Below are 23147 nucleotides of genomic sequence, written 5' to 3'. Positions count from 1 at the left end.
AGAGGCCTCTATAAATGTAAAAGTTAAATTTTAGAGGCCTCTTAAATTTAAAGGAAATATGTAGAGAAAGCAAGATCTGGGATACAATTTTGCTTGAATCAACCAAGCATGAGTCGTTGCATTGAGGAAATTACTGAAATAATTTATAATAACTTAAAAATTCTTTTTGTGATTCCTTGGTTCTTGGAGAATGAGACATTCACCGAAAGAAGAAAACAAGTATTAACAGAGAATGAACACAAATAAAATGAAATATTATTTTTCGACAAAAGAACAAACATAAATAGAATTAAATATTATTTTCAGCAAACTTTCAATATCTCTTCTTCTTTCTAAGTTTTTTGGCCTCCGACAGTCAGTTTTTAATTTCTTCGTTAAAAGTAGTTAAAACACAATCAACTGAGACGTTTCCGTATTTAATTGAAAATCTTTTAGTGGGTTCATCTAAAAATATTTTAAGCGGTTTTCTATAATATGTCTCTATAAATGTTAGAGGCCTCTATAATTGTAAAAGTTAAATTTTAGAGGCCTCTTAAATTTAAAGGAACTATGTAGAGAAAGCAAGATCTGGGATACAATTTTGCTTGAACCAACCAAGCATGAGTCGTTGCATTGAGGAAATTACTGAAATAATTTATAATAACTTAAAAATTCTTTTTGAGATTTCTTGATTCATGGAGAATGATACATTCACCGAAAGAAGAAAACAAGTATTAACAGAGAATAACACAAATAAAATGAAATATTATTTTTCGGCAAAAGAACAAACATAAATAAAATGAAATATTATTTTCAGCAAACTTTCAATATCTCTTCTTCTTTCTAAGTTTTTTGGCCTCCGACAGTCAGTTTTTTAATTAATTTCTTCGTTAAAAGTAGTTTAATCAACTGAGACGTTTCCGTATTTAATTAAAATCTTTTAGTGGATTCCTTTAAAAAATATTTAATCGGTTCTCTATAATAGGTCTCTATGTTAGAGGCCTCTATAAATGTAAAAGTTAAATTTTAGAGGCCTCTTAAATTTAAAGGAAATATGTAGAGAAAGCAAGATCTGGGATACAATTTTGCTTGAATCAACCAAGCATGAGTCGTTGCATTGAGAAAATTACTGAAATAATTTATAATAACTTAAAAATTCTTTTTGTGATTCCTTGGTTCTTGGAGAATGAGACATTCACCGAAAGAAGAAAACAAGTATTAACAGAGAATGAACACAAATAAAATGAAATATTATTTTTCGACAAAAGAACAAACATAAATAGAATTAAATATTATTTTCAGCAAACTTTCAATATCTCTTCTTCTTTCTAAGTTTTTTGGCCTCCGACAGTCAGTTTTTAATTTCTTCGTTAAAAGTAGTTAAAACACAATCAACTGAGACGTTTCCGTATTTAATTGAAAATCTTTTAGTGGGTTCATCTAAAAATATTTTAAGCGGTTTTCTATATTATGTCTCTATAAATGTTAGAGGCCTCTATAATTGTAAAAGTTAAATTTTAGAGGCCTCTTAAATTTAAAGGAAATATGTAGAGAAAGCAAGATCTGGGATACAATTTTGCTTGAACCAACCAAGCATGAGTCGTTGCATTGAGGAAATTACTGAAATAATTTATAATAACTTAAAAATTCTTTTTGAGATTTCTTGGTTCATGGAGAATGATACATTCACCGAAAGAAGAAAACAAGTATCAACAGAGAATGAACACAAATAAAATGAAATATTATTTTTCGACAAAAGAACAAACATAAAAAAAATTACATATTATTTTCAGCAAACTTTCAATACCTCTTCTTCTTTCTAAGTTTTTTGGCATCCGACAGTCAGTTTTTTAATTAATTTCTTCATTAAAAGTAGTTTAATCAACTGAGACGTTTCCGTATTTAATTGAAAATCTTTTAGTGGATTACTCTAAAAAATATTTTAAGCGGTTCTCTATAATACGTCCCTATAAATGTTAAGTTAAATTTTAGAGGCCTCTTAAGTTTAAAGGAAATATTAGAGAATACACCCCTATATTAAATATTGTGTTTACGTGGGATTAAGCCACAATTGATTATAACGACAATTAGATTTTTAACTAAAAAATATAACGTTTCGATTCCACTCCGGAAATCGTTCTCAAAAAGATTATTTCAAGAATTATGTGAAAACGCATGTATAACCGCCAAGTTGTTGAAGAGTTTATGTCTTTTCAAAATTGAGGTTCGCACTTGGCCGTGATGTTGTAGGCAATATGGTATATTTATCGGCGTATATATGGCACATTAAATTCTGATTATTCGGTATGATTCTTGTATTATTTTTATGTGCTTTATGGGATTGTGTGTGTGCGTGAGTGTTCGGTATTGTGTGTGTGCGTGAGTGTTCGGTATTGTGTGTTGCATATGTATTGTGTATAATTGTAGAGATATTTATCAGATTTTCTTAATACAGTAGAGCGTCGATTATCCGAACTAATTGGGGGACATGGGTGTTCGGAAAACCGATTTGTTCGGATAATCGAACTATACTGAGATTGTCATACATATTTATCCACAAGTGAATAAAAACCATATTTATATAACTGTATATTTGTTTATACCTTGATAATGACAAATAGCAATTAAACAAAAAAGTGCAGTCTTTGCAACAACATATTTTTGGATACACAATTGAAGAAAATTGAAGATATTTTAAGCGTTAATTACTAACGCTTGTTCAGTACTCGAGTGCGGGGCGCGGGAGTCGGGAGTTCGGATAACCGGTCGTTCGTTGATCGACGTTCGGATAATCAACGCTCTACTGTACATATATAAATCGGCTAATTTGAAATAGTTGCCATGTACCATAATACTAGACGGTTTAATATCCCTAATAATATGCACGAACGATTTGCCATGAATGTTATTTAATGTTTGAGAAACGCCATAATATGAGGAATCCCACAAGAAGGATTCGTCAAACATATACAGGGTGTTAGTAAATAAGTATGAAAAACTTTAAGGGGTAATTCTACATGAAAAAATAATGACGGTTTGTTCTATAAACGTATGTCCGCAAATGCTTCGTTTCCTAGATACGGGGTGTTGAATTTTTTTTTCAAACTGCGAATTATTTTATTGCTCTAAGACCTTTTAAGCTATGAAAATTAAATTTGGTGGGTTTCAAGAGGTAGTTATTGCGCATTTTTTGGCAAACAAATAACAATTTTATATTCATCATTGGCGCGCCTACGGGTAATGGTCTGAATTTTTTTAAAGAAAAAAATAGTACGCCACTGAGATATTTCAAATTAAAAATTATTTTTGTATTCCACGTTTAATTTATGATAAAGAACCTTTCTTGTCTATTTTTCTGTCTGTTTTTTCTTTTCTTGTCTATTTTTCATTTCGTAATACATTATCAAGAACTCTCCAATATAATACATAATGCCAAACTAGAACAACAGAAAATATTTCTAAAAAGATTTTACAATCCGACAAGCCAAAGCGTGGCCTTGAGCGAAAATACACAGCGACAAATGCAGAATACGAGAAGGTCAGCCACCAGTTCTCGCTCGTTGCATTGTAACTATATACAAGGCTACAACAAATGTTCAAAATTACCTCCTTTAAAGGTGACCGAGTAATTTTATATTCACCATTGGCGCGCGTACGGTTAATGGTCCGAATTTTTTAAAGAAAAAAATAGTACGCCACTGAGATATGTCAAATTAAAAATAATTTTTGAATTCCTGGTTCAATTTACGACAAAAAATCTTTTTTCTTTTTTTCATACGAGGCGCCGTTTTTATGCAAAAAAATAAAATATGTTTACAAAGTATTTGAAATAAGTTTCTATGCATAATATGGAATCTACCTCGAATAATTTGTAAGCGTTAAGATGTTTTATTTTTTTGTATAAAAACGGCGCCGCATATGAAAAAAGACAAGAATGATTTTTGTCGTAAATTGAACGAGGAATTCAAAAATGATTTTTAATTTGACGTTTCTCAGTGGTATACTATTTTTTTTTCTTTAAAAAATTCAGACCATTACCTGTATGGGCGGCAATGGTGAATATAAAATTATTCTGTCACCTTTAAAGGAGGTAATTTTGAACATTTGTTGTAGCTTTGCACCTAGTTACAATCTTTTTAGTAATATTTTCTGTTATTGTTCTACTTTGGTATTATTATATTGGAGAGTTCTTGATAAAGTATTAAGAAATGAAAAATGCGCTCGAAGATGTTTTATTTTTTCGCATAAAAACGGTGCACCATAGGAAAAAAAATACAAGGTTATTTTTCACAAATTAAACGTGGAATACAAAACTAATTTTTAATTTGAAATATCTCAGTGGCGTACCATTTTTTTCTTTAAAAAAATTCAGACCATTGCCCGTAGGTGCGCCAATGATGAATATAAAATTGTTATTTGTTTGCCACAAAATGCGCAATAACTACCTCTTGAAACCCACCAAATGTAATTTTCATATCTCAACCGGTCTTAGAGCAATAAAAAAATTGGCAGTTTGAAATAAAAATTTCAACACCCTGTATCTCGGAAACAAAGCATTTGCGGACATACGTTCATAGAGCAAACTGCCACTATTTTTTCATGTAGAATTATCCCTTAAAATTTTTCATACTTATTTACTAACACCCTGTATATCTACAGACAAATTCACCTAAGCTGATTTGCGATATTTTTAATAACTGTGTAGGTTTTCATAATTTCACAGGTATATGAATAATTTGATCCTAGAGTAGGGTTACAGGGTATTGTTGACTTTTTCTTTTAGTATTGCCAACCAAAGTCTACTACATTCTGCTGATGGGTTTACTACACATTTTTTTATTGAGTAAGATGAGAGCTGCTTCTTTGATTTTTCTCTTTTTGATATCGCTTACTTTCATGATTATTGATGTATCTTCCCATTGTTCATTGTCCCAGGCATCTTTACTTAATCTGAGGTTTGTCGAAGTCCTTGTTTTTGATGTATGTTTCATGCTCCTTTATCGTGATACTTAATGGTCTTGCGGGTTCTCCCACATAGAAATTGTGCATTCACCAGGTATGTAGTTCTTTGAACTCTTTTGTGTGTTGTTCGGATTGGTTTTGGGTGAATAGATCAAATAGAATAGATAGAAAATTTTTTTTTGTTGTTTTAAATGTTGTTGTGATGTACTTGTTTCCTATCCTTTTTAGTTTTTTTGATAAGCCCTTTAAATAAGGTATTGTCATCCTTGAGCCCCTTCTTATGTCTCTGGATTGCTTGTAGTGTTTTGTGGTTTCCTTCCGTCTATTTTGTGGAAATCCTTGTTTATAAATGAAAATGGGTAATGATTTTTATTAAAACCTTTGTTGGCAGGTTTTTCTTCCTGAAATGCCTTTTCATTGGACTTTTCAGGTGTCTTGGGCTGATTTGCTAATTCGTTTGTTGATGTTTACGTTTAATCCGGTCAACTTACGACATCAAAATAGTTGGCAAATAACAAAAATTGCCGGAGAGCCAAATTTTTCTGGAGTACTAGAGTTTACCATAACAAATAAAGTTTTAAAAGTCCCCATCGATCCCATGTGTGCAACAAAAGTTATTCGGGGTCAAAGTTCAAAATTTGAGATTTTTTGGATTTTTCTCGAAAACGGTAAGTTTTATCAAAAAAAAAACATCATACCAAAGTTGTAGATCTTAACATTCTCTACAAAAATTGTCCTTACAAATTTTTTCCTAAGAGTTACCATTCCTGAGATATCGCGATTTTAAAAACTACTTTATACATTATATGCACATATTATAAGCCACGTATATGCATAATGTGGCACTTAAGACAAGTATAAATGCATATTTGTGTCTCTTTTATATAATATATTATACCATTCTGAAAATATTTCTTCAAAAGATAATCAGTCCCAAACTGAATTTCCTCTATCCACGTGGCCTTGGAAAACATTTGGCTATACCATTGTTTAAAAAAGAACAGATTGTCTATTGTAAACAATGGCTACAGTATTGTCCGTAGGTCTTGTTCATATTATCTGTTTCTTTTAGTGCTAAAGGTTCAGTTCAAGTGAATATAAGTGCTTATTACAAGCGTCTACCATTTAGCAGACATTACGGGCTTACAGTGACAGTCGTATTTGACGGCTACAGTGACTCGACAAAGAATATTAAAGCTGCAGAACAACGTCGTCGAACTACAGAAACATCATCGGGTTCCGAGATTATCTTTGATGAAAATATAACAGTTCCAGCGAATCAACAACAATTTTTCGCTAACATTAATATTAAATCTCGTTTCATTTCCATGTTAACTGACAAATTAACAGCTGCGAATATTGAAGCGAAACAAGCTAAAAATGACGCAGATGTCCTTATAATTGAGACAGCAATTGAAAAATTTAAGGCAACAAGCACAACAATTGTAGTTGGTGAAGATGTTGATTTGTTAGTATTGCTTTTACTACAAGGACTCCAGTAGATAAAGTTATTTATTTTCTGAAACCTGGAAGGGCTCAACAGCGAACAGAGATATATTCTTCGAAAAGTTTATCGGCTTATCCCAAATGCCAAAAGTACACTTTATTTTTACATGCGATAACCGGCTGCGACACTACGTCAGCAATGTACAGAAGGGGCAAAACGTCAGTACTTAAATTATTCGAAAAAAAAAAGAATGTGTGTGTACTTTTTACGCACGTAAGAAGTTCTTCTATTATATAATTTCAACGAAGTAAATATACTTAACGGGTTATTTGTATTTTATTTAAATATTAAACTAACTTTCTTATCTACCACTTTCAAAAAATTTTTATTAAAACAACCAAAAATTAAAAAAATATATGAATCATCCAGGATTGGAACCCGCGACCGGTGCGACCTTCCAATCACTGACCCAACGCTCTACCAACTACCCCACAGAGCTTCTTTAACTGACACGTAAGTTTCGGATATAATTAGACAACACGGTGACAAATAGACATATAAAAATGTTATACCTACATAATATTTTATTATCTTACTACAAAGAAAGACAAATTCAAAAATTATAATAAATACATTTACTAAAAACACTAATATATTCTTTTAATGACTTATTTGCGCTGATACAGATACATACATACCTATCTTGAAAGATTAGCAACGAACTATTACAGTCTGTGTGCGCATGCGCGCAGATTTATGAAATTTTACTCTCAACCGCATCTCGCCTAAAGAAGAATAACTTCAAAAAAAAGATTTGACTGACTGCTGTAAAGTTTTTACAGAACTTCGAGAACAAGGAATTCGCTTTCTTCTTGTGGTTTATGGAGCTCCAAAAAAAAATTAGTTTTCTTGATAAATACCGATACTTAACTTTTGTAAAAAATACGCGAAATAAGAAACAAGTACAACTATCATGTCTTCCTCCAACATCAGCATCTGCTTTTCAACATTTGTATCGAGTATATTATCAAGTTCAAACATGGCTAGGCAATGAACTGAATCCAGAAGAGTGGGGTTGGAAATTAATAGATAATACTCTGGAACCGATTAAAACCTTACTCTCACCTGCTCCAGAAAAACTCCTTAACACTATTTTTTGCAATTGCAAAAAAGGTTGTAGTGCCAAATGTGGATGTAAAAAAGTCGGGTTGCTGTGTTCTCTAGCGTGTATCAATTGCCAAGGTCAGTTTTGCTCAAGTGTCCAGTTAAGTACAACAGAAGAAGACTCCTGTGATTTTAATGAAGATACCAATGACTCAGTCACATTTGCACAATTTTTGAACATCCAGCAAGAGGAAGAGGAAGAAGATGAAATCGAAGAAGATTTGACTGTTGAAGTAGACTTTCAAGAATATGAATCTGATTAAAATATCTAAAGAAATCAAAACAATAGTTAACCTAATAATCAATAGCAATATCAATATCAATAATAAGATAATATCTAGAACTTGACCGGTACTGTTTCATTAAATTATCCTAAAATTGTCAAAACAGTTAGTGGAGTAGGCCTACAGGGGAAACCAAGGTAAAAAAAACCGCGCCGAGTACACTACCTCACAGGTGGTGTGGAAACGTTTGCATATCATGTATAATATGACTCTTAGAATCGCGATATCTCAGTAATGGTAACTCTTAGGAAAAAAATAGAAGGACTATTTATGTAGAGAATTTTAAGATCTACAACTTTGGTTTAAGGTTCTTTTTTGATAAAACTTAACGTTTTCGAAAAAAATCCAAAAAATCTCAAATTTTGACCTTTGACCCCGAATAACTTTTGTTGCACACATGGGATCGATTGGGACTTTTAATACTTTATTTGTTATGGTATACCCTAGCTCTCCACCAAAATTTGGCTCTCCGGCAATTTTTGTTATTTCAAATGTCTATATAGACTGGATTAGTTGTGATTTGAGTGGTAATTTAAATACCTGTTGGTGTGGGTTGGTTTTTGTATACTTTGGTTGCATATCTTTATCCTCTTTTGTGATTAGGACATCTAGAAAAGAAAGTGAATTGTTGATTTCTTTTCCCACGGTGAATCTGATTAGTTCTTCTTTATTGTTGATGCCCATCAGCAATTTATTCAATGCTTCTGGTGCATGAGGCCAAATGGAGAACATAATATCATCTACATAATTATCTCCACCATACTGTGAGTTGTTTGTCTTGTTTGTGTACAATATTTTCTTTCAAAGTCCTCCATGAATATATCTGTCATTACAATTAATTGTGGCTTAATCTCATGTAAACATAATATTTAACTTAACACGCAACATGAAAACAGTTTCAGAACCTAAATGACAATAGTTAAATATGGTTTAATAATGTAATGCAGTGGTTTCCAACCTGTGGGGCGCGAGAGTATTGCAAGGGTGGCATGCAGCTGTTTCCAAAATATCATTTTCGAATATAAACCAATGAAGTCGAATAGGTGTCAAAAAATTAATCTACCTGTTATCTATTGCTATCTGCATCTATTATCATAATAGCTATGATGCTCAGTGAATCATATGCTGATCAACTTAAAATCATTCCACTTGCAGGTAATATGATGAGAAGACGAATATCTGAAGATCTCTGCGATCAATTAATAGAAAAAGTAAAACTATCTTCTTTCGCGTTGCAAGTAGATGAGGCTACCGATGTTCTTAAGGATGCACATTTGATAACATATATGTAAGATAAATATGTTCTGTAAACTGATGTTAGAGAAGACATTTTATTTTGTAAACTTATTGAAGGCAATACTACAGCAATTGAAGTTTATAGTATCATTGATAATTTTTTTAATGAAAATGACATTCTGTGGGAGAACTGTGTGGGACTATGACAGGAAAAAATGCCAGTCTACAGGCACGATTTCGAAAGATGGCTCCTCGTGCAGTTTGAACACAGCATGATTCATAGACAATCGCTTGTTTTAAGATATATTTTAAGAGATCGCCATATTTCTTACTGATAATAATAGAGAATAAGCAAACTTGTTCTATGACACGAAATTCCTTGTAAAACTTGCGTATTTATTTAATATTCTTCAAATGTGCAGGATTCTAAATAAATCAATGATAGATTAGATCAAAGACAAGATTACTGCATTTATGAAAAAATTAGAACTCTGGATAGTAAGTTTGAAAAATTTTGACATGATTCCCACTTTTAAAATTACCTGTCTTGCTGATGAAATAAAGAAAAGTAAAGTTCTTAATTATCATTTGACCAGTCTATGGAAGCAATTCTCGTTTTACTTTAAATATTGTCCAAATATGAAGGGATTAGAAACCCGTTTGTGATTGAAAAATATGATGATTTGGCCTTACGACAGCAGAGCAGGAAATGATAAAAGACTTATCTAGTGATAGCAAATTTTCAAAATGGAGTTCAGAATTTGTAAAATTAGAATGTTAAAAAATTAAGGGGGCGCAACAATTTTATTTTTTTAAAGTGGGGCGCAGGTACAAAAAGGTTGGAAACCACTGATGTAATGCTTTATAACTAGTACATAATATACCTTAGTAAAGGTGTGTCAACTAGTTAAAATTAAAAAAAAAATAATTAACCAGTCTTAGAATTTGCTAGTTAAGAAAATAGGTTGGTTACAAGCTAATTGTAATAATTGTGACGATTGCTTATGCAACTAGCACAAATATGCACCCATAGACAAGAAATAAAAAATAACTAAATACCGAACTTATATTTAGCTCGATGATAAAAATCTGAGTTAATTAAAGTATTGTTACGGAGGAATTTTTTTAGGTCACGTCTCCTGGAAAACGTTTCTAGTGAATTATGTACAAAAGTAAATTGCAAAATCATAAATAAACATAATGTATAAAATAAAAATAATAAAATAAAAATAACTCAATTTCAAGGTGAAGAAATTTCGGAATTCCTTTCATCATAAAGCAAATTAATGATAAATCACTAGAGTATAATAGACCAGCATTTCTGTGTCTAATTGACTCGAAGAAAGCATTTGACAGAGTAAGACTCGAAGATGTAATCCAAGTTCTGTTATGCAGAAAATTTTTATTAAAGGTCACGTCTCCTGGAAGGCTGTTTCTAGTGCAGGGCTTCCCAAACTGTGCGTCGCGTGTCATCGCGGATTTTTAATACAGAAAATATACTTATTTGATTTTAAATGAGTATAAAATATATGTATTAATAAATAAATCAAATAAAAAATATAACATCAAGTCGATAGACCCTTGAATTATCCGAAATTATTCAAAAACTTGTTCGTCGTATTCACCACATGGCAGAAGATATTGATGAGCAAATTGTGGGGAACCTTTCAGGTTTATTTGTCATTCAACTGGACGAGGCGACTGATGCTCAATTGATATGTTATGTACGGTACATTGTACATACAAGAAATAAATAAATGTGAGGATTTGTTATTTTGCAGATAAATGTGTGAAAGTTGTAAAGCTACTGATTTATTCGAGATTTTAAACTCATATATATTATGACTGAAAATAATATTAACTGGGATAACTGTGTAGGCGTGTGTACGGATGGTGCTCAAAGTGTAAAATGGACAGATTGTGTCATACATAGAGAGGCCTGCTGCCTGCAAAGAACGTTACACCTGACTTAAGTGTTGTGATGGATAGCATTATTAAAATGGTGAACTACATTAAAACACGACCCGTGAAATCAAGACTTTTCCATAAACTTTGTGAAGATGTGGGGGCCAAGCACTCCTCTTTAATTTATTATTGCAAATTTCGTTGGCTGTCCAAAGGCAACGTACTCGCACGTGTATACGAATTAAGAAATGAGTTTTACACGTATATACATACAAAATCACATAATGATGCCCAAAACTTTATTAATTCAGAGTTTATAATAAAATTAGCATACCTCTGTGACATATTTAACAAATTAAACAATCTTAATAAGTTTTTGCAGGGAAACAATACTCATATCCTGCAATTGGCAGATAAAATTACTGGGTTTTAGAAGAAGTTTTTCTTATGGAAGAGAAAATTAGAAGATCAAAAAATTGACTGTTTCCCTGCTTTACAAGGTATTCTACACGAAAAATCGATAGTAATCCTCGATCCCTCTTTAAAAAATATGTTTACACAACACATGTTATCATTGAGCGAACACTTTGAGAAATATTTTCCCGAAGATCTGGAGTAATATCACTAGGTCAGAAACCCTTTCCAGTCGTCCACACTGAATTTTGAATTCAGAAAACCTGTTTGAATTTTGGAACTCAGTTTCTTATGAATATCATGCCATCAGCCCTGCTGCATTAAAGGTTTTATTGCTATTTGTGACTTTGTACTTATGCGAAACGCGCTTTTCTGCATTTTCAGTAATTAAAAGCAAGTACAGGTCAAACATATACTTAGAAAAAGAAATGTGAGTGGTAATTTCCAAACTGGAGCCCCGGTTTCATAAGCTGTGCTCAAAAAAGCAAGCACATCCCTCACATTAACCAGCCAGTTACATAAATAAATATCCCTTTTTATTTTTGTGCCTATGCTTTGATTTCATTCTTAATTTCTAGTAAAAATTATAAATGTTCAAATTGTGTTTTTGTCATAACTGTAACCTGTTACTAGGCTAGTACTAAAATTGGTAAGTATCATTGGGGGTTGGGTTGAGGGGCGTCGCAACAAAATAGCAAAGTCCCAAAGGCGTCCCAGTACGAATAAGTTTGGGAAGCCCTGTTCTAGTGAATTATGTATACAGGTAAATTGCAAAATCATAAATAAACATAATATATAAAATATAAATAAAAATAAAATAAAAATAACTCAATTTCAAGTAGTCTAGGCGCCAGAGGGGTCACCGTGTCCTTTTCAATTCTGATGGACAAACTCAACGGTCTCTTATGGATTTTTGGCTGGTGATTACGAATTTCGAGGGTGGATTTCGATGCGAGTGGTCAAAAAATTGTTATAAACAATTTAATTGTTTATAAGGCCCTGGCTCATAAACTAAAAGAGATAAAAAAGAATGTTTCAAATAAAATTTGTTCGTTAATAAAAAACGAAGAAAAAACGTTTACTAAACTTAAATCCAACAATTATAACTTAAGATATTGTAAAATTAGTGCACAATGCAAATTGAAAATTGCAAAATGAGTATTTTTCGAAGCTCTATCGATCGTAACTCGGATTCTACGCATGAAAATAGCCTTAAAAAGTCTCATTTTAAAGCTTAATTAATAGGCTTCCAAACAAAGTTTGTTAAATTACTTTATCTTCATTTGTTTTAAAGTTATACCCGTTTGAAGTTATAATTCTCTTAAAAAAATTGTACATTAATTTGTTTATAAGGGTTTCAAGCAAATTTGAGCTATAAACTTTATTTAATTTACTCGGATTCTACGCATGAAAATAGCCTTAAAAAGTCTCATTTTAAAGCTTAATTAATAGGCTTCCAAACAAAGTTTGTTAAATTACTTTATCTTCATTTGTTTTAAAGTTATACCCGTTTGAAGTTATAATTCTCTTAAAAAAATTGTACATTAATTTGTTTATAAGGGTTTCAAGCAAATTTGAGCTATAAACTTTATTTAATTTACATTTATACTTTAATTAACAATAATGATAGAAGAACTCAAAAGGAACATTTTGAGCTTACGAAAATGTTCGTAACTTTATTTTTGGCCAAGATATCGATATTTTAATAGCGAAAGCTCTGAGGCGCAAGATCGTCTCACAGCGTAAAGTTGTTCTGAAGCTATTTTCTTGTGGCATTAATTATTCTAAATGGGAAATAAGCCACAATTTAACTAAAAAATTATTTTATTAACGTTACCTCGTCCCAATCAGACGTCGTTGTCAAAATACAAAATATTAATAAATTAAACAAAAATGTTGTTGCTTAGAAAAACATTCTTCTAATAATTTAATTTAATCTGACTCTGGCTTTAAAATGATATTGCCAATATTTATGAGTTGCGTTCCTGGGACGACTTTACTGAAAGATAGTTCATTAAACCTTTAATTAAAAATTTGAGTTAGGGTTGGTTTCATGTAATCGAATGAACTATCTTTCAGTAAAGTCGTCCCAGGAACGCCACTTATAAATCTTGGCAATATCATTTTAAACTACTTTAAAATGTATATGTCTGAATTCGGTCAGATTAAATCAAATTATTAGAAGAATTTTTTAATAATCAACATTTTTGTTTATTTAATAATATTTTTTATTTTGACAACGACGTCCGATTTGGACGTCAAAACGTTAATAAAATAATTTTTTAGTTAAATTGTGGCTTATTGCCCATTTAGAATAATTAATGCCACAATGAAATAGCTTCGGAACAACTTTACGCTGTGAGTCGATCTTGTGCATCAGAGCTTGCGCTATTAAATTATCGATATCTTGGCCAAAAATAAAGTTCCGAACATTTTCGGAAGCTCAAAATGTTCCTTTTGAGTTCTTCTATCACTATTTTTAATTAAAGTATAAATGTTTATAGCTCAAATTTGCTTGAAACCCTTATAAACAAATTAATGTACAATTTTTTTAAGAAAATTACAACTTCAAACGGTTATAACTTTAAAACAAATACAGATAAAATAATTTAACAAACTTTGTTTGAAAGCCTATTAATCGACCTTTAAAATGAGACCTATTAAGGCTCATTTGCATGCGCAAAAGCCGAGTTACGATGGATAAAGCTTAGAAAAATACATATTTTGCAATTTTCAATTTGCATTGAGCACTAATTTTACAATATCTTGAGTTCTAACTGTTGGATTTAAGTTTAGTAAACGTTTTTTTCTTCGTTTTTTTATTAAGGAACAAAATTTTATTTGAAACATTTTTTTTATCTCTTTTAGTTTATGAGCTAGGGGCTTATAAACAATTAAATTGTTTATAACAATTTTTTGACCACTCGCATCGAAATCCACCCTCGAAATTCGTAATCAGCGGCCAAAAATCCATAAGAAAGCGTTGTGTCTGTCCATCAGTTAGAAAGGACACGGTCCCCTCTATTTGGCGCCTAGACTAAAGGTGAAGAAATTTCGGAATTCCTTTCATCATAAAGCAAATTAATGATAAATCACTAGAGTATAATAGACCAGAATTTTTGTGTCTAATTGACTCGAATAAAGCATTTGACAGAGTAAGACTCGAAGATGTAATCAAGTTTTATTATGCAGGAAATCTTTATTAAAGATCACGTCTCCTGGAAGACTGTTTCTGATGAATTCTGTATATGGTTTGCAAATACTAGTTCACAGATTTAACATGACTAACCACATAAACAGAATGGGGCAGGCCAGCGTGGTCAAAATAACAAGAGATGGAGTGACAACCTTCCCTAGAGGCATCAATCCACCAATGGGCAAGCAAAATATATATTTATATGTTTAAGTAATTTTTACAAGATACAATAGTAACCATTTTAAAATTACAAAACAATTTTTATAAAGTATAATAAATATACAGTGATGAGTGCCCTTAGAACCGGTAAAATAACTCAAAAGATGGAAAACATATTAAGTTGTGAGATAGTAGGAGATAAAGCTAATTCTAATGACTTCAGTGATATGTATGACGTCGAAATACGTTTTATTTTAATTTCCCAATGTCATCTTGTCAATGTACACAAGAGTGTATGCGGCGTCTCAAATCATGATAGAAATTATTCTTGATCAATAAATTACTTTTGGATTAAAAAATTACTACTAACTAAACAGATTTTATTTTCATTAGCTTTATTCCCTTCAATCAGTTTTTACTTTAAATTGCGAAATGAAAAAAAATGTTAATATTAGACGTCATACATATAATTATGACTGAAGTCAACTAGCTCTCAAGCTAACGTCTAAAGGTGGGACCTATCGATAGTGGTAACGTAATGTAATGTAAATTTATACGTTTCTATTGATAATTTCCCACCTCTACTAGTTACATCTCTTTTATTTCACAACGTATTGTTTTAAATCTTTTGCCTTATTTTGCCAGTTCTTACCTCGCACATTACTGCAGTGGCGGCTTGTCCTATGAGGCAAGTGAGGCAGTGCCTCACCAGTATATCAATCGACTATTTATGTTATTTCGTTATTTTATAATCAGTTTTTTAAATATAATTTAGTTTTTTGAAATTTCCTAAATAACTTTATTTTTATGAAAAAAATTAACATCGGTACGGCCCTGACTCTTTATCTTTGTATCCGTCTTCCACGTGCCAGTATTATATGCATCATGCATCTCATTCCAACTTTCTCAAATCATTACAGATGAGGCTTGCTTCAAACCTCCTTGTCTAGCATACTACCATTTCTTAAGCTGGGACAGTAAAAGCGGCAAAATTTGAAAAATGTGCCACCAATTCTGAAATTCATCCATCCTTGAGGCACGCCTCGAACATGTGTTTTTTTAGTTATAAAGTTAAGTACTTGACCTTGCTTCCCCTATTTGCTATGGACGCTTGTATTGTAGTTTTGTAAAGTAGTTTTAGATATAGTTTTATATTAGTTTAGATTATGTTTAGAAGATTTTATCAATGTCATACTGGCTGTGTGGCATTTATCAATTCCAATTAAATAAATAAATAAAAAATTTAGAAATCATGCTTTCTTTTATAATGATTTATTTTCTTATAAGCACGCTTTTTATAAAAAAACATAAAATAAAATACCAAAAAACGAAGTTTAACCCTTAGTTTACTTAGCATAAAAATCAATCTTATAATATAACAGTAATTTGCTTACTTGCTTGTTTGTATTTACCTATATTCAATACATTTACAATATAATATTGGTTCTAAAATGAAGTTATCACGTGTTTATGGGTATATTGTTTGCGTACAATAATTTCATTTTGGCAACTGATTAATATTAACAGAATCAGTTGTCCGTTATTGTCATGTAGTAGGTATGTAATGTAACATTTGCTTAATATGGCTGTACAACGCTGATGAGACCAAGGAAGGACGAAACATCTTATTCATATTGGTTTGATATGTGGTATTATCTAGTAATTATTTTTAGCTAAAAAACAGCTCCTATGAGTGTGAACCTGTTGTAGGCTTAGAGCTTTCGTTACTATTCTTTTGCGAATAAATTTGTTATTTAATATTTTAATATCGTTTGTAAGCATTAAAATAAATACGGTGCCGTTTTGTAGACGCCCTAGCGAGGGTTCGGCAAATAATCCCCGGACAAATAATCCCCAAATCCCCGGACAAATAATCCCCGGACAAAAAATCCCCACAAAAAATCCCGGACAAATAATCCCCACAAATTTTTTTGGACAATGGCAATGTTTTGAACATAGTTATTCAAATCAGAGTGAGCAAAAGATTTAAGCAAATAATATTGGAACATGATCCTCACAGCCTTACCTCATTCCCATATCTTCCACGATTTCTGAAAAAACTCACACTCTTTTGTTACGTAAAATTTGAAGTTTTCGATATGGAATTGGAATTCAAAATAACTCTATACACTGAGGCTGAAAGCATTTGAGTCGATCGCATTCACGGGAAAACTTTTAGAGAACTAATCGGCAGCAAATATTTCTTAAGGATTTTCTGTCCGGAATTTTTTGTGGGGATATTTTGTCTAAATAATTTGTGGAGATTATTTGCCCGGAATTTTTTGTGGGGATTTTTTGTCCGGAGATTATTTGTCCGGGGATTTTTTGTCCGGGGATTATTTTTCTGGGAATTTTTTATCCAGGGATAATTTGTGGGGATTTTTTGTCCGGGATTATTTGTCCTAGCTTCGTCCTAGCGTTATGACGTCACAAAATCGACCTTCCGGCCATTAAAGAGAAGCTAACCATCATAATAAAATTCCTCATGGCTCCAGTACACGTTGGGCCAACCAGTTGGCCCCTGAGTTGGGCCAGGTAAGAACAGTGAATACATGGTGATTACACGTTGGTGGAGTTATCAGTCTGCGTTAACCTTTCTTAGTGGATAAACAAAAAACAAACTCTGATTATGGATATGGATGTGGAGACTGTAGCAGCTGCCGCAATTAATTTGTACAATGCGTTCAATGCTTATAGAAAAGTGTACCAAACAAGAGTGATTAAAAAACAATGGCGCAAACGACGGTGCTTTTACACCGAAAAAAGTATTCATATTAAAACACAACCTTAAAATTAATACTTATAAACAGTATCAGTATTGTGAGAACAGAAAACAAATATTTTAAACTCAACGACAACAACGTGTTCAGTGTTCATAACCAAACAGCTGTTTGGCAGATCGCGCAAGTCCCAAAAATCCTTTGATTTGTGCACCAAATACCGACAAGATTCGGTTTGTAGACCAACGCTGACCGCCAATCGCAAACTCATGCCAAGTGGTCCTGTACACGTTGGCCCAACTGATTGGCCCAACGTGTACTAGCCCCATCAGGTGTAGTGTGCCTCACCACCTTCTACTATTACGAGCCGCCCCTGCATTACTATATAAACATAAAAATTATAGCTATAAGGCATTAATATAATGAGAAATCAATCAATATAAATTAAATCAATCAAGAAAAATATAAATCAATATTTGCAAACAAGAAATTGACAACACATAACTAACAGATAGTAATGAATGTTCGAAATAAAAATGGAACACAAAAAATAGGTCAATCGTTATCAAGACATTTGTTAGTTTATCTTTTGTTATCAACTTCAACTCAACAGTACCAAATATATTATGGCTGCGTTACAACTGAAAAATTAACTTGTTAAAAGAGCAACATTAATCTCCTTAACCATTTTTACTCTATGAAGCATCTTTTCGAGTGCCTCTCTTGGTAGCGGCATTGTTGAATACCATACTGGACTGTCTGGAACACAAGATCGTTCTGGTTGTAAGTAGAACACGTCATTTCTTGTTTTTACACTTTCAGGGCTAAAAGATAACAACAAAATAAAAATTATAATGTAATCTTTTCAAATGCGAATGTAGATCATGAATTCAGAAAAGTTTTTATTTAAAGCTCACTTGCACAAAAGAATTTATTATAAATTTATTTTTTATTTTATTATTTATTTATAATTGGCTTTGGCATAAACCAATTAGCCAGACTTATTTTTTATTTATAAAATATAAAAAGAGCATTTTTTTATGATCCAATATAAATAAATTAATTGTTCAAATTCTCATACCCTAGGACAAATGTTATGTTAGTAAAATTTGTGTTTCTCTTTAGTGCATTTTTTATATGTATTTTTTTTTATTTTTTTGGTTTTTTTAATGCTTTATTTTATTTGTTTAGTTTTAATTCCTTTGTTTTTCATTGTTGTTTTTTATTTGTTTATCATTATTTGTTTATCATTATTTTACTTTTTTAACATATTTGTTTTATTTTTTTTTATTTTTTTATGTTAATTTTTTCGTGAACACACTTACAAAAATATTTTGTATCGCAGAATTGCTTCCAATGGTGTTAATTTTTTATAATTTCATTTTGCAACGAATTAAAATTTATTTTTGTATTGTGGCTTCTTTATCGAAATAAAACTAATATTTTAGTTAGACTTTCAATTACTTAAATGAGATTGCGAAAACGAGAGCTTTGTTATCTAGTACTTTAGCTGTTTGTACATTTGTTTAAAATTTTTATTATTTTTACTTTAAAAATAACAAATTATTTCTTATTTAATGTGTCTCTATGCGTTTTACGCTTTTAATTATTTGATTTAATTTATTCGTGTCTATTATCATAGCCAGGGTTTTGTAAGTTTCGCCTTCAACATATTCCTTGTTTTTTGCTACAAATTGTCTCAGTTTTCTGACTTGTTCCTTCCTCTCTACTCGTGTTTTTTTCTTAACATAGTTCTTAACATGTTTCAGTTAATTCTTTTCTTATTATTTCTTTCTTCGGTTGTTAGATCATTATTTATAAATACCTTTTCTCCCTTTTAACTTTTTTAACTGAATCTTTTTTTGCGTAATTATTTTTTTTCACATGTTCTATTTCTAGCGAACAAGTTTTTTATTTCCTAGCTTTATTGCTCTTTCTACATTTACTTCCTCGTTTAGATGTATTCTTATAAAGTTTGTCATATCTTTTTGTATTTTCTCTTCATTTGTATCAATCTTTAATCCAGTTAGTACAGTATTGCTTCTTTTCGATTTCTTTTCTAGTCTTGCCAATCTATTTTCCACCTAATTTAGTTGTTGCTTTGTATTTTCTAATCCCTCTTTTATTTTTATTTCTGACTTTTTAAATTCAACTATCTCTTCTGTATTTTCTTTTCTCATTTCTTTTAACGGAGAAATTGTAAACTTTAAAGTTTGCATCACCAGCGTCCTCAGTCTCATGATTCTTCTTTTCTCTATTGGCAAGCAGATGATCTTGTTTTCTTACCCTTCATAAAAGGAGGTATATAATCCCATTCTTTCCTTTTTCTATAATCTAACGTATTCCAGTACCTTCATCTTTTGCAACCAGCAGGACTGTGGAAGGAGTTATTTCCACCTCAACCACCTATCAATCCTGTCTTTATGATAATTTCAATGTATTCGTTTAAATTGATTAACCGTTAAAATTTATTTTTATTAAATATATTCTACTTTATCGGACTTCTGTACCCATACGCAACGTCGCAATCGTTTTTGACGTAGTTTCGGTAAGTTGGAAGGCAATATTAGCTATACCTATGGTGATGCTGACCTCAATTTCTTTTTGTAACTATGGAATTAATTAATTTTATAATTATTTATTTTGTCTCTTCACTTTTGTCCGTTTTTAACAGATTTAACTTACATATGTCACTTTTTCCGAATGATTACAAATTACCGTTACAAGTCACCATTTTTGGAGTTGTTTATAGATGGAAAATAAAACGATGTTTCTATAACTAACGCAAGGTTGCCAACCACACACGGTTTGCCCAGGTGTTTTTTAAAACACTCAAATCTCTAGCATGTTATACAGGGTGTTTAATTGGGAAACGGAAATACTTTAATGGTGAATAGAGGTCACCAAGGCGGTTCCAGGTATACTAAATTTTTTGCCCTACCGACTTTTATATCCTAGTTACAGGGTGTTTTATCGATTTTGCTCATTTCTTTCCTAAGCCATAACTTTAGAACCACCCTGTACATTTTTTCAATACTTGGTACACATATCTCTCATTCAAAACCCAAACGACCGACATACTAATCGCAAGAAAAATCCATGTCCGTATTAACAAAAAATTATAAAATAATTGTGACCTTAAAACAACACCCTGTATATTAAAATTTTGAAAATCTGTTTGCATATTTTAAAAGGGCACAAAACTCTAATAATTTGCATCGATTTTTCGGCCAGACAATTTTTTGACTTTAATTTTGAAATTATATTGAATTTTTTTAAGAACTCAACATTAAAAAGCAGGTATGTATTATTAACTTTTAATTATAAATTATTAAATTTATTGAATAAATACTCATTTTAAAATTAATCAATATTTATTTACCACATTGGAAAGACCCAATTATTAATCACAAGAAAAATCCAGGTCCGGATTAACAAAAAAACATAAAGTAACTTTGACCTTGAAACAACACCCTGTATATTGACATTTTCAAAATTGTTTGCACATTTGAAAAGACCACAAAAATCCGAGTTCGGTTCACTTTGATTTTTTGTGCAAAAATTTATTAACTTTAATTTTGAAATTAAATATATTCAAATTTTTAAGAACCCTGAAATTAATAAGCAGGTTTTTAAAGCACTTTTATTAATAAATCATTTAAGTTAATGAATAAATACTAATTTTAAAAATAATCAGTTAATATTTACAGCATTAGAAGGGCTTACTTACTAATCACAGGAAAAACCCAGGTCCGTATTAACAACAAAATACAAAGTAATTGTGACCTTGAAAAACACCCTGTATACTGAAATTTTTAAAATACGTTTGCACCCCTGAAGAGAGCACGAAAAACTAAGTTTAATGTCCTGCTTTAATTTTTTGTGCAGACAATTTAATGACATTACCTTTGAAATTATATCGAAAATTTATTATGAGTTCCCTGAGTTCTTAAAAATTTCGACATAATTTCAAAATTAAATTCATTAAATTGTCTGACCAAAAAATTGAAGCTAACGATTAAACTTAGTTTTTGGTGCTCTTTTCATACCTATGTGCAAACGGATTTTGAAAATTTCAATATACAGGGTGTTGTTTCAAGGTTACAATTCCTTCATATTGTTTTGTTAATCCGGACCTGGATTTTTGTTGTGACTTGTAAGTGGGTCATTCGAATGTCGTAAATAACTATTGATTATTTTTAAAATGGGTATTTATTTAATAACTTTAATAATTTATTGTTAAAAGTGCTTTAAAAATCTGCTTTTTAATTTCAGGGTTCTTAAGTATCAATATATTTAATTTCAAAATTAAAGTCATTAAATTTCCTTCACAAAAAAGTAAAGCAAACCGATAAACTCAGATTTTTATGGTCTTTTCAAATGTGCAAACAAATTTTGAAACATTCAATATACAGGGTGTTGTTTCAAGATCACAATTACTTTTTTTTTGTTAATCCGGACCTGGATTTTTCTTGTGATTAATAATTGGGTCGTTCCAATGTGGTAAAAAAGTATTGATTAATTTTAAAATAAGTATTTATTCAACAGCTTTAATAATTTATAATTAAAAGTGAATAATACCTGCTTTTTAATGTCGAGAGTTCTTAAAAAAATTCAATATAATTTTAAAATTAAAGTCATAAAATTATCTGGCCGAAAAATTGAAGCGAACGATTAGACTTAGTTTTTTGTGCTCTTTTCAAATATGCAAACAGATTTTCAGAATTTCAATATACAGGGTGTTGTTTTAAGGTCACAATTACTTTATAATTTTTTGTTAATCCGGACCTGGATTTTTCTTGTGATTAGTATGTCAGTCGTTTGGGTTTTGGATGAGACACATGCGTACCAAATATCAAAAAAATATACAGGGTGGTTCTAAAGTTATGGCTTAGGAAAGAAATTGGCAAAATCGATAAAACACCCTGTAACTCGGTTATAAAAGTCGGTAGGGCAAAAAATGTAGTATACCTAGAACCGCCTCGGTGACCTCTATTCACAATTAAAATATTTCCGTTTCCCAATGAAACACCCTGTATTATGTATTGTATCAAAAAGCAAATTTATCTAAATTAGAATGTACAAAAATATGATCTGAAAATAGTAAAAAATTAATAAAATAAAAAGGAAAAAATTCCTCTCATTGGCTGTATACCATAATAAAAAATTTACTAAGGAAGTAAAACTTCTCTTGTAGGTAGATGGTATATAAATTTATTAAAATTTTTCTAAAAAGATCCAAGTTGGATTAAAGTGGGTACATCACTAGTACAAAACAAACGTTTTCGGACTAATCAGTCCATCATCAGGTTGAAACTTCAGATCCAAAGTAGTTGGACATTTCGGCTACAACAATGTCGATGTTAAAAGGACTTATTGTCGACATTATTGTGGCGGAATTTTAACATCGACTTATTGTCGACATTGTTGTAGCCGAAATGGCTTAATTTTTGTAATGTTAAGGTCATTCGACCTAACTATGTAGCTAATTCCAACTACTTTGAATCTAAGTTTCAACCTGATGATGGACTGATCAGTCCGAACACGTTTGTTTTGTACCAGACTTTAATCCAACTTGGATCTTTTTAGAAAAATTTTAATAAATTTATATACCATCTACCTTCAAGAGAAGTTTTACTTCCTTAGTAAATTTTTTAAAATTTAAAAAAATTAATATTATA

The 23147-nt window shown here is 31.1% G+C and overlaps 1 protein-coding gene across 2 annotated transcripts in view; it reads right to left on the bottom strand.

The window, feature by feature from the left end:
- Positions 1-16002: 16002 nt before the first annotated feature.
- Positions 16003-23147, bottom strand: part of LOC126878564 (zinc finger MYM-type protein 3) — a 57340-nt gene continuing 50195 nt past the window's right edge. For both annotated transcript variants that reach the window (XM_050641350.1, XM_050641351.1), the window contains exon 12: positions 16003-18290. In XM_050641350.1, the coding sequence (XP_050497307.1) occupies positions 18116-18290 (175 nt within the window). In that variant the 3' untranslated portion in view covers positions 16003-18115. The remainder of the gene's footprint in view (positions 18291-23147) is intronic.

The sequence above is a fragment of the Diabrotica virgifera genome, chromosome 10 (genome assembly GCF_917563875.1).
Source record: "Diabrotica virgifera virgifera chromosome 10, PGI_DIABVI_V3a".
Taxonomy (NCBI): Eukaryota; Metazoa; Arthropoda; class Insecta; order Coleoptera; family Chrysomelidae; genus Diabrotica; species Diabrotica virgifera.
The sequence above is the reverse complement of the archived record's forward strand: the minus strand, read 5'-3'. Positions and strand labels throughout refer to the sequence as shown.